The 16,824-nt window shown below is 43.3% G+C and overlaps 1 protein-coding gene across 2 annotated transcripts in view; it reads right to left on the reverse strand.

Annotated features, from left to right (window-relative positions):
* HPS4 (HPS4 biogenesis of lysosomal organelles complex 3 subunit 2) overlaps window positions 1-16,824 on the reverse strand; it is a 97,354-nt gene that overhangs the window by 30,704 nt on the left and 49,826 nt on the right. For both annotated transcript variants that reach the window (XM_033954345.1, XM_033954344.1), the window contains 3 exons: window positions 12,570-12,677; window positions 11,338-11,454; window positions 737-831 (listed from right to left, as the gene is read on the reverse strand). In XM_033954345.1, coding sequence (XP_033810236.1) covers window positions 737-831; window positions 11,338-11,454; window positions 12,570-12,677 — 320 coding nt within the window. The remainder of the gene's footprint in view (window positions 1-736; window positions 832-11,337; window positions 11,455-12,569; window positions 12,678-16,824) is intronic.

Consider the following 16,824-nt stretch of genomic DNA (forward strand, 5'->3'; position numbering starts at 1 on the left):
ACGCCATGCCAAATATACATCCCAACATTAATGAAAGCTAATAAAACAGTCATGGAGAATATCCGTTAATTTGGACATTAAATAAAGGTAGATGCAGTTTGATTTGTTGAGCAGGCAGCCTTGGTTCAGCATACCATCCCTATTGCACTGGAAAGTGTAGATGTGAATCACTTGTTCACTCTTTCCAAAAATACTAGGACTAGGGGGCATGTGATGAAGCTACTTAGTAGTAGATTTAAAACAAACTGAAGAAAATATATTTTTTTCACACAATGTATAATTAAACTCTGGAATTTGTTGCTGGAGAATGTGGTGAAATCAGTTAGCTTAGCAGGGTTTAAAAAAAGGTTTGGATAATTTCCTAAATGAAAGGTTCATAAACCATTATTGAGACAGCTTGGGGAAATCCACTGTTTATTCCTAGAATAAGCAGCATAAGATCTGGTTTACTTCTTGGGATCTTGCCAGGTGGTTCTGGGCTTGATTGACCTTTGGTCTGTCCCACTATGACAACTCTTATGTATACATTCTTATCACTTTGCATACTTTTATGCAGGGGTGATTTTATAAGCAGCACTATCATATATATGCAGAAATGTCTTCATAAAAGTACCCCCCCTCCAAATTACCTACTTTCACCAACATACAGTTTTATTAAGCAGTATCAGCTGCAGAATCATTTTCCTCTGGATAAAAGAAAGAAAAAAAACCTGGCAAAATGACTTCATGTGCTCACCGGCCTTTATAAAAGATGCATCCAGCTAAGACGTAAGGGGAACGCTGACAAGTCTGTAAAATGAGAGCTGCTTTCAACATCAGCAGGGCGTCTACCTGTCAAGAATGAGCAGAGAGTGAACGAATGTATCTTCAACAAAAAAATAAGACACGCATAAGTGAAAGAAATAACAATATGGAATCTATTTACAAACTCTGCTCGTAACATGGCAATTAATGGGCAGGAGTATAACAGGAACCCAAGACTTCTCAATATATAAAAGTCAAATATGGATCTTAAATATAGGTATTAAGAAATAAAGGTAGTACAATTTTCACATACACTCAGATTTGTGTAATCCGACCAAGAGCCTTGGCTCCTATAGCCGAACCCACCGTCCCATCACTGTGTATGACTTATTATTTTGCACTTAAGTCATATACAGTGATGGGACAGTGGGTTCGGCTATAGGAGCCAAGGCTCTTGGTCGGATTACACTAAATGGTGAGACCTTGGTCAGGACCACGGCGGAACGCGATCTAGGGGTGATCATTAGTGATGACATGAAGGCTGCCAATCAAGTGGAGAAGGCTTCCTCCAGGGCAAGACAAATGATGGGTCGTATCCGTAGGGGTTTTGTCAGCAGAAGACCTGAAGTCATGATACCGTTATACAGATCCATGGTGAGGCCTCATTTGGAGTATTGTGTTCAATTCTGGAGACCACACTACCGGAAGGATGTGCTGAGAATCGAATCGGTCCAGCGAATGGCCATCAGGATGGTCTTGGGGCTCAAGGATCTCACGTATGAAGAAAGACTGAAAAAATTGCGGCTGTACTCACTTGAGGAACGAAGAGAGAGAGGAGACATGATTGAAACGTTTAAGTACATCACGGGACGTATCGAGTTGGAAGATGATATCTTCTGTCTCATGGGACCCTCAACCACCAAAGGGCATCCGCTGAAAATCAGGGGAGGGAAGTTTCATGGCGACTCCAGGAAGTACTTCTTCACCGAAAGAGTGGTGGATCATTGGAACAAACTCCCACTGCAGGTGATTGAGGCCAGCAGCGTGTCAGATTTTAAGAGAAAATGGGATACTCACGTGGGATCTCTAAGGGAGTGAATTCGGGGGGGCGGGTATTTGGAATGGGCAGACTTGGTGGGCTATAGCCCTTTTCTGCCGTCATTTTCTATGTTTCTAATCTGAGTGTATGTGAAAATTGTACTACCTTTATTTTTTAATACCTATATTTAAGATCCATATTTGACTTTTATATATTGAGAAGTCTTGGTTCTCGTTACACTTCTGTTATTGATTTTGACCTCTCTATTTTGTATATTTTGAGAGCATTCACCTCACTACTAATTATCTCTGAATTAATGGGCAGGAACAGTTAACTCGGTACCTTAACACGTAGCACATGGTAAACTCTGTGTTAACAACTAATGTGAAAAATAAGTGGTTAATGTTAACACAGAAGTAATTACTACATGCTAACGTATCAGATGGCATTAACATTATCCACCTTATCTGCTACTTGGCTAATGTGCGCTCAATGTAAAGGAAGATGCTGCGAATGTCCCCCAACAAATTTATTTATTTCTTCAATTTTCTATACCGTTCTCCCAAGGGAGCTCAGTTTACATGAATTTATTCAGGTACTAGTGTTTAAGCCCGTTACATTAATGAGTGCTAGAATAAGTGTGTAGACTTTTTAGCACAATGGGTCGCTGAGGTGTTTCTTTCTTTCTTACTTTATGTTTTTTATCTCTCTCCCTGCCCCCCTTTCTTTCTGTCTCTGTCCCCCTGTGTGTCTCTGTCTCTTCTCTGACCCCATGTCTTACTGTCTCTCTCCCTGGCTGTCTGTCAGTCTTTCTTTGTTTCTGTATCTTCTGTCTGTCAGTCTTTCTTTGTTTCTGTATCTTCTCCCTTCGCGAGTGTGGGGCAGTTATAGGCGCGCATGCGCACTCCTTCCGGCCACGGACATACGGAACACGCAGGTAGGAGTGCGCATGCGCTGCTTAGGGTTTTATTATCTAGTCATTAAGCCCGTTACATTAACGGGTGCTAGAATATATGTCTGTCTGTCTGTCTCCCACTGACTTTCTCTCCCTCCCTGGCCTCCTTTCTCTGTCTGTCTTTCTGTCCCTCTCCCTGCCCCTGTGTCTTTCTTTCTTTCTGTCTCCCTCCCTCCCGCTGACTGTCATTTTCCCCCATTTCCCTGTGCAGCAGCAACATTCCCATCCCACTTCCCTATGCAGTAGCAACAGCATTTCCCTCCTATCCCCCCCTTTCCTGTGCAGAAGCAGCAGCGGTATTTCCCTTCCTCTCCAAGTCCCTATGTAGCAGCATTTTTCCCCCACCCCCCTTTCCCTTCCCTTCTCTTCCCTTACCCTTCCCTGCTCCGTTTGGCCCCTCCCCCTTCTTTTACTGCCATTGTCCTGCTCGATCTGGCCTGCTCTTGAACTCGATCTGGCCTGCTCTTGAACTTCCAGGCTCCAGCTGCGTAGGCAGCACTTTAAACACGCTGCTTCGCGGCCTTCTACTGCCGATTTTCTCTCCCGCGTCTGTCTCCGATGATGTCATCAGAGACGCGGCAGAGGAAATCGACAGTAGAAGGGCGCGAAGCAGCATGATTATAGTGCTGCCTATGCCGCTGGAGCCAGGAGGTTTGTGGAGGGTCAACAGGCGGAGCGTGGCTGCTCTCCACTACTCAGTTGCTGCCATTGGTACTGCCTACCCCGCTGGAGCCGGTAGGTTTGTAGAGGGTCAATGGGCGGAGCGGGGCTGCTCTCCACCACTCAGTTGCTGTCACTGGAATACATACAGGGCCGCGAGTGTGGGGCAGTTGTAGTCGTGCATGCGCACTTCTTCAGGCCACGGACATACGGAACACGCAAGTAGAAGTGCGCATGCAAGGCTTAGGGTTTTATTATAGAGATTCGAGCATTTTTCTCTGTCTGTCCTGTTGGGCTCACAATTTATCTAATGTACCTGGGGCAATGGGGGGATTAAGTGACTTGCCCAGGGTCACAAGGAGCAGCGTGGGTTTGAACCCACAACCTCAGGGTGCGGAGGCTGTAGCTTTAACCACTGCGCCACGTTAAATACATAAATAAATAAATAAAATTATTTAAAAATTTATATACCACATACAACTATCACATACATAAAATCTTGTTCCCCTGCGATTTCCACATACAACATATACATGTCTGGACAACATCATAAACATTCCCCCCAATATAAAATATCAGTAAATAAAGAATTTTTTAAAAAAACAAAAGACGTCAGATCAAATAATTGATTCTAAAGTAAATAGCCAAACCAATTTTGGCAGTTAACACAAAATAACCACAAAACTTTAACATACTTTGGTATATAGTCCCCTACACTATTTAGATTTTCTGAGAAGGACCATTTTCAAAGACATTTCTTTGAATAAATGCTAATTTTAGATAATGATAGAGCATTTTGGACCCCAGTTAGATTACAAAAGTTGGATTGCTCTAAGTCTAATAGATGCTGGCATTGTAATCTGGAAGCAGGGACTCTAGATCAGGGGTGCCCAACGCGTCGATCGCGATCGACCAGTAGCTCAGGAAGGCAACGCGAGTCGATCGCGGAGCCTATCCCGGGCTCTGTGATAGACTCGTGTTGCCGTCCTGATCTACGGGCCGATCAGCCTTCCTCTTCAGTTTTCTTTCTCCCTAGGGCCTTTTAGCTGGGCGATCCGCCCAGCTGTCATCTGCCGCTGCTGAACAAAAAACCGGGTCCTGCCTTCGCGGAAACAGAAAGTAGGCAGGACCCGGCAGGAAGAAGAACAAATGCTTGTCTCCCGCATTAGCCCGTAGCGAACGCTTGCTTCAGGGCTCTCAACATGTGCGTGCCGGCTTCTCTTCTCTTCCCTCCGAAACCGGAAGTTATGTCCGGGGGGGGGGGAGGGGAGAAGGGAAGCCGGCGCGCACATGTTGAGAGCCCTGAAGCAAGCGTTCGCTACGGGCTAATGCAGGAGACAAGCATTTGTTCTTCTTCCTGCCGGGTCCTGCCTACTTTCTGTTTCCGCGAAGGCAGGACCCGGCAGCATTTCCCCTAATAGGTCGATCGCGATCTTGGGCTGATCAGCCTTCCTCTTCCCGATGGCAGAATTGACGTCAGGGAGAGGAATGCTGGTTGGCCGAAGCAGGGAGAGCTTGGGGCCTGTTATTGGTGGCGTTTGGGTCCTGGTCCCCGATGGCAATGGCAGTGGCAGTGGCTTGGGGGAGGGCAGGGAGAAAGAAAGAAAAAGGGCAGGCAGGGAGACAGAAGGAAAGAAGAGAAACAGAAAAAAATGAAAGGGAGGCAGAGAGAAAGAAAGGGCAGGGAAGAGGAAGGAAAAGTTGGGGGAAGAAATGAGGTCTGGAGGAGAAGAAGCATACAGGCTAAAAGAAGGGAAGAAAGATTGTATGCACAGTCAGAAGAAGAAAGTGGAACCAGAGACTCATGAAATCACCAGACAAGGTAGGGAAAATGATTTTATTTTAAATTTTGTGATCAAAATGTGTCTGAATTTATATCTGCTGTCTATATTTTACACTAAGGTCCCCTTTTACTAAACCGCAATAGAGGTTTTTAGCGCAGGGAGCCTAGGAGTGTCGAGAGCAGCGCTGGGCATTCAGCGCAGCTCCCTGCACTAAAAACTGCTAACGTGGTTTAGTAAAAAGGGAGGGAGTATATTTGTCTATTTTTGTATGGTTGTTACTGAAGTGATAGTGCATAGAGTCATCTGCTTTGACCTCTTTGAAAACCCTGGAATAGGAATGATGATTAACATTTTCTATGCGTACAGTGTGCGTTGTGTTTTTTTAAAATTTTATTGTTGGTAGATCATTGTGACTTGGTCATTTAAAAAGTAGCTTGCAAGCCCAAAAAGTGTGGGCACCCCTGCTCTAGATCATCTACTTTATTTTTGTCCCTGTATTATGGCCTTTTGGAAATCAACCTGGTCCCAAATTAATGGCTTATTAGAAAATCATGTAGCTCTATCATATGATACAATTCTATTTGGAACGTCCATGAGAAATAAAAGTCAAATTTCATCCAATAATAATAAACTTTTATTAATAATGACAGGAGTTGCCATTCAGCATATTACCAGAAATTGGAAAGACTATACCAGACTTAATTATACCTTCTGATGGAACTCATTATGCCATATATACAAAATGGAAAGGACAATTGCCATGCAAAAAGGAAATTATAACAATTTCAAAAAAATTTGGGGACCATTGATAACATATTGTAATGAGTAGACACCTATATACACTAAAAGTATAATTAGAATAATGGGGAAGGGGGGATATATTGCTACATTATTGGTTTATTATTATTTTGAACATATTACATGTATGATATGTTTGATTTACATTATTTGTGGAAAGGGAGGGTGTGGGAGGGATTTAAAATATGTAACATAGTAACATAGTAGATGACGGCAGATAAAGACCCGAATGGTCCATCCAGTCTGCCCAACCTGATTCAATTTAAATTTTTTTTTTTTTTTAATAAATTTTTTCTTCTTAGCTATTTCTGGGCGAGAATCCAAAGCTTTACCCGGTACTGTGCTTGGGTTCCAACTGCCGAAATCTCTGTTAAGACTTACTCCAGCCCATCTACACCCTCCCAGCCATTGAAGTCCTCCCCAGCCCATCCCCCACCAAACGGCCATACACAGACACAGACCGTGCAAGTCTGCCCAGTCTGCCTTAGTTCAATATTTAATATTATTTTCTGATTCTAGATCCTCTGTGTTCATCCCACTCTTCTTTGAACTCAGTCACCGTTTTCCTCTTCACCACCTCTCTCTCTCTTTCTTTCTTTCTCTTGCTCTCTCTTTCTTTGTCTTTCTCTCTCTTTTTCCCTCTTTCTTTGTCTCTCTCTCTTTCTCTTTCTTTCTTTTTTTTCTCTCTCTCTCATAGTAACATATAGTAGATGACGGCAGATAAAGAACCGAATGGTCCATCCAGTCTGCCCAACTTGATTCAATTTAAATTTTTCCTTCTTAGCTATTTCTGGGCAAGAATCCAAAGCTCTACCTGGTACCGTACTTGGGTTCCAACTGCCAAAATCTCTGTTAAAGCCTACTACAGCCCATCTACACCCTCCTAGCCATTGAAGCCCTCCCCAGCCCATCCTTCCCCAAACGGCCATATACAGACACAGACCATGCAAGTCTGTCCAGTACTGGCCTTAGTTCAATATTTAATATTATTTTCTGATTCTAGATCCTCTGTGTTCATCCCACGCTTCTTTGAACTTAGTCACTGATTTACTCTCCACCTGGCAAGCAATGAGGGGGAGTTGGCTGCACAGCCTGGCAGGGTGGGGGGGCTGAGTGCAGAGCCTGGCAGGGCATGGCACTTGAATATTTAGCCCCCGTCATATTCGCGTCAATCATTTTTCCTCCTTTTGGGGGGAAAAATGGGGGTCTCGACTTATATTCGAATATATACGGTACTTTCGTTTCACCATTGTTACAATTACCCATACAATAGCTTAAAGAACTTTTATCGCCCTTTTACAAAAGCGGTTTTTAGCACCGAATGGCACGCTGAATGCTGTGCGCTGCTCCCGACACTCCTAGAGTTCCTATGAGCACCAGGAGCAGCGCAAAGCATTCAGCACGCCGGCCTATGCTAAAAACTGCTTCCGTGGTTTTGCAAAGGGGGGGGGGGGCGGTTAAATAAATCACTGTCAAATTTAAATATTTAGCTGGTTTTGCAATTTTATGATTTCAATTATAATGTGCCATGAAAAACATTTGCTGTTTAGCGTGCCAAAGCGAAAAAGATTCGAGAGACCCTGCCCTAGACCAATGAGCCACTGACCTCGAATACTTTTGAAGCAACTAATATGGTACACACAGGCTGTCTTTTAGACCAGTGCTTCTCAACCCAGTCAATTAGATTTTCAGGATATCAACAATGAATATACAGGACACAGAGGAAAAGCCAAGTACATTTATGTCGTACATATATTCATTGTGGATGCCATGAATAATAATAATAACTTTATTTTTGTATACCGCCATACCCAGTGAGTTCTAGGCGGTTCACATTAATTAAACATAGTTACATACATAAGAACATAAGAAATGGCTTCGCCGGATCAGACTCTAGGTCCATCCAGTCCGGCGACCCGCACCCGCGGAGGCCAAGCTAGGTGTTCTCTGCTGAGAAACCTTGTTTACTCGTATCCCCCAATGTGATTTGCAAGAAGGTGTGCATCCAACTTGCTCTTGAATCCCAGAATGTTGGTCTCCCTCACGACCTCCTTAGGGAGAGCGTTCCAAGCGTCCACCACGCGTTGTGCGAAACAGAACTTCCTGATATTTGTCCTGGGCCTGGTGCCCCTCAGTTTTCAGCCCATGACCTCTTGTCCGGGTCACATTGGACAATGTGAATAACGATGTTTCTTGCTCTATTTTGTCAAATCCTTTTAGTATTTTAAAAGTCTCTATCATGTCTCCTCGCGGTCTTCTCTTCTCGAGGGTGAACAATCCCAGTTTTCCGAGGCGTTCTTTGTAGCTCAAATTCTCGATACCTTTAACTAGCTTCGTGGCTCGCCTTTGCACCCTCTCCAGTAGGGTTATATCCTTCTTTAGGTAGGGAGACCAGTGTTGGACACAGTACTCCAAGTGTGGTCTGACCATTGCTCTGTAAAGCGGCATTATGACGTCCGCCGATCTACTTGTGATTCCCTTCTTTATCATACCCAACATCCTGTTTGCCTTCTTTGCCGCCGCTGCGCATTGAGCCGACGGCTTGAGGGTCCTGTCTATCAGTACCCCCAGGTCCCTTTCTTGTTCGGTCTTGCCCAGTGTCACACCTATTTTATATTCATGTATATACAGTTAAGTATTAATTGAACAGAGTTGCAGGCAACGAAGTAGATGGAATTGGGGAGCAGGATAGAGTGGATCAAGGGGGGTGGGGTGGGGGCTAATAAAGGAGGAGAGAGGAGGTTTAGATTCTTTGAGGAGGGGGCAATTAAGTGTCTTGGCCTTGGAAGAGGTGTGTTTTGAGTAATTTTCTAAAACTGAGGTAGGTGGGAGCCTCGAGGATTAATTGGGCTATCCATTGGTTTAGTTTGGCGGCCTGGAAGGCGAGGGTTTTGTCGAGGAATTTATTGGAGTGACAGAGTTTTAGGGAGGGGAAGGCGAATAGCTGGATTCTGCGAGAGTTCTTGTTTCTGTGATTCAGGAAGAACTGTGGGTTGATGTGGTTTGGGGCTAGACCGAATACTGTTTTGTAGCAGAAACAGGCGAATTTAAATAGGACTCTGGATTCCAATGGCAGCCAATAAAGTTTGTGGTAAAAAGGGGTGACATGTTCCCATTTTTTCAGGCCAAATGTAAGGCGGACAGCGGTGTTATGGATCATTCTGAGTCTTCCGATAGTTTTCTTCGTGGAGCTCAGGTAAATGATATTACAGTAGTCCACTATGCTGAGAATGGAGGATTGTACTAGCAGGCGGAATGATGCGTCGTCGAAATATTTTTTTATGGTGCGTAGTTTCCAGAGCACCGAGATGCTTTTCCTAACTGTAATGTCAGTGTGTTTCTCCAGGGATAGGTGTTTGTCCAGTGTGACTCTCAGTATTTTTAAGGTTTGTTCGAGGGGAAAGGTCGATCCTTTTACTTGAATTGTGGTGTCTTTGATTTTGTCTTTGGGGCTAGCCAGGAAAAATTTTGTTTTGTCGGGGATTAGTTTTAGTCTGTACTGGCTGGATATGCCCTGTGGACTGAGTTAACTACTACTATTTATTATTTCTATAGCGGTGAAAGGCGTACACAGTGCTGTACATTTTAACATACAATAGACAGTCCCTGCTCAGAAGAGCTTACAATCTAATTTAGACAGGACATTTCAGGGTTGGGGAGTACAGCTTTAAATACTACTATCTCAGGCAGTCCCCAAGGAGCGCCAGCTACGCTGAACTGCAGAACTAAATATCACCCCTCAACATTTTTTTTATTAACCCTTTAATTGGCAGATGGTGAAACGGCTGCTTTACGTAACTTGATGTTGAACAGGAGCAACAGTGCCAAGTAAACAGGCATTTGGAGATGCAAATCTCCCATAAGGGCCATAGAAGACACGTATTGCCTCTGAGCAACAATGCCAAAGAAAGGGTTAAGGGTCCCCTCCATTTACCCTTCAAATCTACTTTATTGATGCTATCCTTCCCAGCCACCACTGTAACAAACACCTTGCATGGTCTTACAAATATCTTGCCTAATTAAACAAAGAGAGAAAATAAAATATGAAAAATTTATGCCGAAAAATGAAAAGTCAACCAGGTTAACATTCAGAAGATGCTATTTGTAGTAACTTGGGATTAACCCAGACAAAACTTTGGGCTCCTTTTACTAAGCTGCGTTAGGGCTTTAACTCGTGGAATAGCGCACGCTACAATGCCGCGCGTGCTAGACTCTACCGCCAGCATGGAGCTGGCGTTAGTTCTAGCTGCATAGCGCGGGGTTAGCGTACCTTAGTAAAAGGAGCCCTTTGAAATTCCATCCTTCTGCCCATCTCATCAGTTATATTTCGTCTGGTCAACTCATTGACTGCACAAAATTTAACCCAATGGAAGTGGAGCAGATATGATTTAGCCAGAGCAAAGTTATCCCCAAAACTTTGGCCAGACATTAAGAAGCAGATTTATTTGGTTATGCTAACTACATATTAGTGGGACTTACTGCTGGCTTCCGCTGTGAACACTGGCCTCAGTAAATATATTTTCTAGAGAATGACACGGTGGCGGCTAGCCGCAGGTAACCCGCCGAAACAGTGGGGGGGGGGGGGGAAGTGCTCACTGCGGGCACGGGGACAAGGCCACCCACCGCCCTGTGAAGTGGTGAATGGCCTTCTCCCTGCAGAGGGAAGGCGCGCGGTCACTGATCGTGCGCACGCGGCCCCCTCCCTCCCACCCCTTATCTTCACGGCGCTTTCGTAATAAACTTACTGAAGCCGGCGAAGCCTGCCTGTCTGCGGTCGCGTGTGTGTGGGCGGAAGCTTCTCCTCTGATGCAACCGGAAGTTGCGTCAAAGGAGAAGCTTCCACCCACACACACGCGATCTTACTGAAGCCGGCCTGCCTGCGGTCGCATGTGTGGGGGTGGAAGTTTCTCCTCTGACGCAACTTCCGGTTGCATCAGAGGAGAAGCTTCCATCCACACACCCGCGACCGCAGGCAGGCAGGCTTCGCCGGCTTCGGTAAGCTTTTTACGAAAGCGCCGTGAAGGTAAGGGGGAGGGAGAGAGATAGATTTGTCTGTAGGGAGGGAGGGAGGTGACCGCGTGCCTTCCCTCCCTTAAGTTTCAATTCTTTACTAACGCACCGCGAAGGTTAGGGGGAGGGAGGGAGATTCTCGGGCCGCTGAAGGGCGGTGAGGTGGCGAGAGGGAAGGGTGGATGCTGCGGGGATGGGGCGGTGAAGGGGATGGCAGGGACCGTGGTCCGGTGACAGGGCAGTGACGGGACAGAGTTTTTCCCCCCGTCATTCTCTAGTATTTTTCCTTATGCGAAGGTATCTCTTCAAGTGTTAACATCACATACCTCATATCAACTGACACTTACCTTTGTTTTATCCAGATTCCAAAGTGAATTAAATATCTTGCGCAGGTCACCAGTGTCTTTCTGGATGTGTGCTAAGTATAAATCCCACTTCTTGCTCAATTCAACCTGAGGAATTACCTGGACAGGAAAGTGATCAAATGACAAAGTGATCTTATCTTTAACTATCAGACACCAGCCATTATTTATTTAGATTTTTATCCCGTCCTCCCAGTAGCTCAGAACGGTTTACAAGTAAACATTCACAATGGAGTGAATTGGACATACAAGATTATACAGTAGATTTAAATACTTGGACATACGAGACTGTGCAGCAGTGTAAATATAGGGACTATACAGCAAATTAAGAACAGTAGTTTAAATATAAGTAGTTTAGTTTAGATACAAGTTATTTGAGTATAGGCTGAGAGTGGACTATACAGAAATTTAGGCATTAAGGGCATTACAAAAAAGGAGATCAGACGACTACAGATCGTCCAAAATACCGCTATTAAGATCATTAACGGGGCAAAGAAATATGATCACGTCTCCCCTCTCCTAATCAACGCCAATCGAACATAGGATTAACTATAAAATTTCACTTTTAACATTTACAACCAGACTGAATAACCAACCTGATTTTATTAATAGCCTTTTAATCCCGTATGTCACGTCAAAATCCCTCCGCTCAACTTCTCAAAATCTTTTACTTATACCTTCTTTAAAATCAATTAATACTTTACGCACCAACAATTTTGCTGTTACTGCTCCTTCTCTCTGGAATTTATTGCCTATATATCTTCGTAATGAATCAGATATAAAACAATTTAAAACAGGATGAAAGACATTTTTATTCCGAGACGCTTTTGGTTAAAATGCCCTTTTAAGGGCCAAGTTTATAATTAAATCTTAATTGTTATTAATAATTTTTTACCTAACCTATTGTTTTAGCCATTTATGTTTTGCCTATCCTGTATCAATTGTAGTTTTTCCCCATCCGTCCCTTTGTTGCCGTATGTCTGTACAAGTCACTTGTTTTCCCTGTTTTAATATACGTCTCAATGTAACTGTTTAACTTGTTTATATGTAATTTTATTATGTTAACCGCTTAGAAATTAGATTAAGCGGTCAAACAAATATTTTAATAAACTTGAAACTTGAATGGAGAAAGAAGGGTAGAGGTGGGGGTAGACTGAGGGTGACCTTTAGTTGAAGAGGAGGGTCTTTACCATTGAGGGTTAATAATTGGCAATTACCTGGTAAGCCTGCCTTACAGGTCCATTATAAAACTGAAACAATCCAATTAATTGGTCCAGAAACCGTATGCAGCTCGAATCAGCAAGCTCCACTGCGCAGCCTAGAACCTTTGAAATAAAGGAGAGTGGTTTATAATACAATGGAAGAAAAAGTTGCCCGAAACAAATCTTTAACACTTCACAGACAAAAACTCCTTGAAATACAGTACTCCCCCGATATTCGCAGGGGTTCCATTCCAGGAACCCCCGCGAATTTCAAAAAACCTCACAAGTACGGTTTTTCGCCTGTCAAAAGGCAGGAGAGGGCAGCTGGAGCGCCGGCGAGTGAAGAAAATCACTCGTGGTCTGCTCCGACCGCCTCTTCCTGTTACTAAAATAAGGCTACACCAATCTGGAGCTGCTTGGACATGCAGCTCCTGATTGGTGTAGCCCAGGGGTCTCAAAGTCCCTCCTTGAGGGCCGCAATCCAGTTGGGTTTTCAGGATTTCCCCAATGAATATGCACGAGATCTATGTGCACGCACTGCTTTCAATGCATATTCATTGGGGAAATCCTGAAAACCTGACTGGATTGCGGCCCTCGAGGAGGGACTTTGAGATCCCTGGTGTAGCCCGACTTTAGTACAGGAAGAGGCGGTCGGAGAATACCGCAAATTAGTGAGTCCGCAAATCGCAAATTCATGGGGGATCATTCTATTGGTTTTACATTCTAATAGAAGTTTTGTTACTGCCTTTTTAACTTACTTCCTCCTGATGGATACTTTTCTTTTTTTTTTTTTTTTTTCAACATCAAGTGTACAAAAATTTCAACAATAACATATCACATCACTTGAATATTTCAATAATTATTAAAATGAGCTTTATCCTCCTCCCACCTATTTCATGTGGGCAGATTTAAATTCTTTGTTCCCTCCCTCGCCACATTGTTCATCCCTTTCCCCAGCCTTTTGTATTTTTATTGTAATCCCCGATTCCCTCTTTCCCCGTGTTCTCATTTTGTCTTCTTTCTGTTCTTACCCTATTTAATTTGTTTTTTTGTTTGAAATTTTTGATTGTAAACCGCTTAGATTTGCCTTCTGGTTTTATATTTGTGGAATATTAAATAAATTGAACTTGAACTTCTTGACTCTTAGCTGTATTTAAGAGCATAAGAACAGCCTTACTGGGTCACACCGATGGTCCATCAAGCCCAGTAGCCCGTTCTCACAGTGGCCAATCCAGGTCACTAGTACCTGGCCAAAACTCAAAGAGTAGCAACATTCCAGCATCTCAAAGAATAGCAAGATTCCGGAACCCCAATGAGAGCAATGCCTCATTGGGGCAATGTCATAATGCCTCATTCCACCAATGCCTATGAGCCAAACTCACCAGTGATGTCACAATGGCTTAATTGTCCTATACTTGGCTCACGTAAGAACATACGAATAGCCATACTGGGTCAGACCAATGGTTCATCAAACCCAGTAGCCCGTTCTCACGGTGGCCAATCCAGGTCACTAGTACCTGGCCAAAACCCAAGGTGTAGCAATATTCCATGCTACCGATACAGGGCAAGCAGTGGCTTCCCCCGTTTCTTTCTCACTGATAATCACCACCATTCACTTTGTGCTATTTTGAAGATTAATAGTACATAAAGCACAATAACAAACCCTCTAACAGCCTTAAGTAAGAGCTTTGGGACCAAGAGATGCTTTTCTTGCTAGCATTAAAAAAAAAGTCAAAATAATTGCATTTTAGTTTTATCATCTATTTTTCATCACTGCTATTATTCTCCATGGCCTCCCTCCTCTGACTTTCCAATAAGCTGCCATTACATGCAGTCTGAAGTACACTTCCCCCTCCCCATTCGCAGTTTCGACACTCACAGTTGTTTAGGACGTTCCCGCCTCCCTCCAGCCTTCCTCCCGGCATTCCGGCCTTACCTGGTGGTCTAGTGGGCTTTCGGGGCAGGAACGATCTTCCTACGCTCCTGCCTCGTGTAGATCGCCAATAGGAAATGGCTGCTGTAAGCTCCCGTCGTAGTCTCGAGAGACTACGGGAACTCACGGCAGTCATTTCCTATTGGCGAAATCCTGCTAGACCACCAGGTAAGGCCGGGATGCCGGGGGGAAGGCGGAAGGGAGGCGGGGGTGGGTCAGAGCCAGACGAGAAGTTATTCGCGGTTTTTCTCAATTCGCGGTCCGGCTCTGCCCCAATCCCCTGCGAATACCGAGAAAGAAATGTATTCCACATACAAGCCCATGACTCTATAAGCTTCTTGCTGGACATCATCTTGTTTGAAAACTACTGAAAAAAAACTTTGTTTGTGGAGGCACTCTCTTGATTGACCTAGAATCTGGATTGAAGTGGTACCTTGGAATCCGAACTTAATCCGTTCCAGAACCCCGTTCGAGTTTCAAAACGTTTGAGTTCCAAGACAATTTTTCACATTGAAAAGAATAGAAACTGGATTAATCTGTTCCTTGGTCCCACAAACTCTGCCTACCTGGCAGAAACAGCAAGATCGGGATCCCCAGCAGCAGAGGCAGCAAGATCGGGACCCCCAGCAGCAGAGGCAGCAAGATCGAGACCCCCCAGCAGCTGAGGCAGCAAGATCGAGAACCCCCAGCAGCTGAGGCAGCAAGATCGAGAACCCCCAGCAGCAGAGGCAGTAAGATTGGCAAAGGCAGCTGCAAGTGGTATTCAGCCCAAAGCTTCCCTCCCAGGTGGAAACAGGAAGCTGCGTCAGAGGGGAAGCTTTGGGCTGAGCACTGCTTGCAGTTCGGATTCCAAAGCAGTGTTCGGATTCCAGGGCAAAAATGAAGAAAAAAAAAAAAAGTTCAGATTCCAAATCATTCGAGTTCTGGGGCGTTCGGCTTCCGAAGTACCACTGTATTTGTTTACTTATTCTGTTTGTTAGTTACAAGATGATTATGTTTGTAATTTTGCAAACTGCTTAGAGGTCTAGGTGGGTGTAGAAATTTTTTAAATAAAGTGACACCAGCTTTAGTCACTTTTGGAGGCAAAAGCAGTTTTTAACTTCTATGTCCCTGAAGAAACACGTTGGGTACTGCTCCTCGGAGCATTTTCAGTAAACTTATTCATCTTCATTTGTTCTATATCCAGAGGATCTGAATTGTAACTGAATGAGCTATATGCATAATAAATAAAGACAGATATCCTCTTTCATGGCATATCTTGCAGCAAATACAGGTCTTAGAAAGGCAAAGCCCCTAAATATAAGGCAAGACTAAGTCAAGGCTATAACTTTATTATTATTTCTATTTTCAAAAATGAAACCACCAAGCATTTAATATCTTTGTCATGATTTAATATCTTTGTCATAATATCTTTGTCCATCTCCAATCTGCTGACAATATCGGACGACTTCAAAACATTCCGAAAAGAAATCAAAACCCTGCTTTTCAAAAAATTCATCCAAATATCTTAACCCTTCTTCACCTACCTCAAGATATCACTTCCCCAAATAACCCACCTAAACACCTTCCAAGCAAACAGACCCCTAAAATAGATGGTAATCTTACCTACTCTAACTACATTCTCTTTGTCTATATCACACAGTTTGGCACTATCATTTTACTATCCAACCCCTAAATCCCCTTAGGAATCTATCCAGCTATCTCTCCTCTGACAAAAAAAAAAATAAAAAAAAATAATTGTATCTTCACTGGAAAATGTCCAGTCAAATCTTTTGTAATCCGCCTTGAACTGCAAGGTATAGGCGGAATAGAAATCCGTAATGTAATGTAATGATTAAATGCCATTTTCCTATTAGTCAGACATCATATAGTAATAGGAGGGGGGAGGGATTCAAATATAGATTTATTTACATGAGGCTTTGAGGGAGGGTGGGGAGAGGGTTACATTTATATGTTTGGATTATAATGATAAGATATGCAAGTGCTTTGATTTATTGTGTTTATTATGATTATTGTACACTTGATGAAAGATTTTTAAAATGAATAAAGAATTAAAAAAAAAAAAAAATAATAATATCTTGTACAGAAAGTTCGATTAAGATAAAATCAAATCCATGTCTGAAATAAGAAATTAAACATAATAGAGAAAGTAAGGTTAATCTATCTTAAATCCTCAATAAGCATCAAGATCCAAGATTAAATCAGAGTGATTAATGGCCAAAAAAAGATATTAAAAATAATCAGGAAAGCTGTAGTCTGCAGCTGATTAAGAGTCATTTCTATTCTTTAGAGGCTGTTATATTATCTTCTTTTCCAAGATGTTTAAGAGATATAAAA

The sequence above is a fragment of the Geotrypetes seraphini genome, chromosome 8 (assembly GCF_902459505.1).
Source record: "Geotrypetes seraphini chromosome 8, aGeoSer1.1, whole genome shotgun sequence".
NCBI lineage: Eukaryota > Metazoa > Chordata > Amphibia > Gymnophiona > Dermophiidae > Geotrypetes > Geotrypetes seraphini.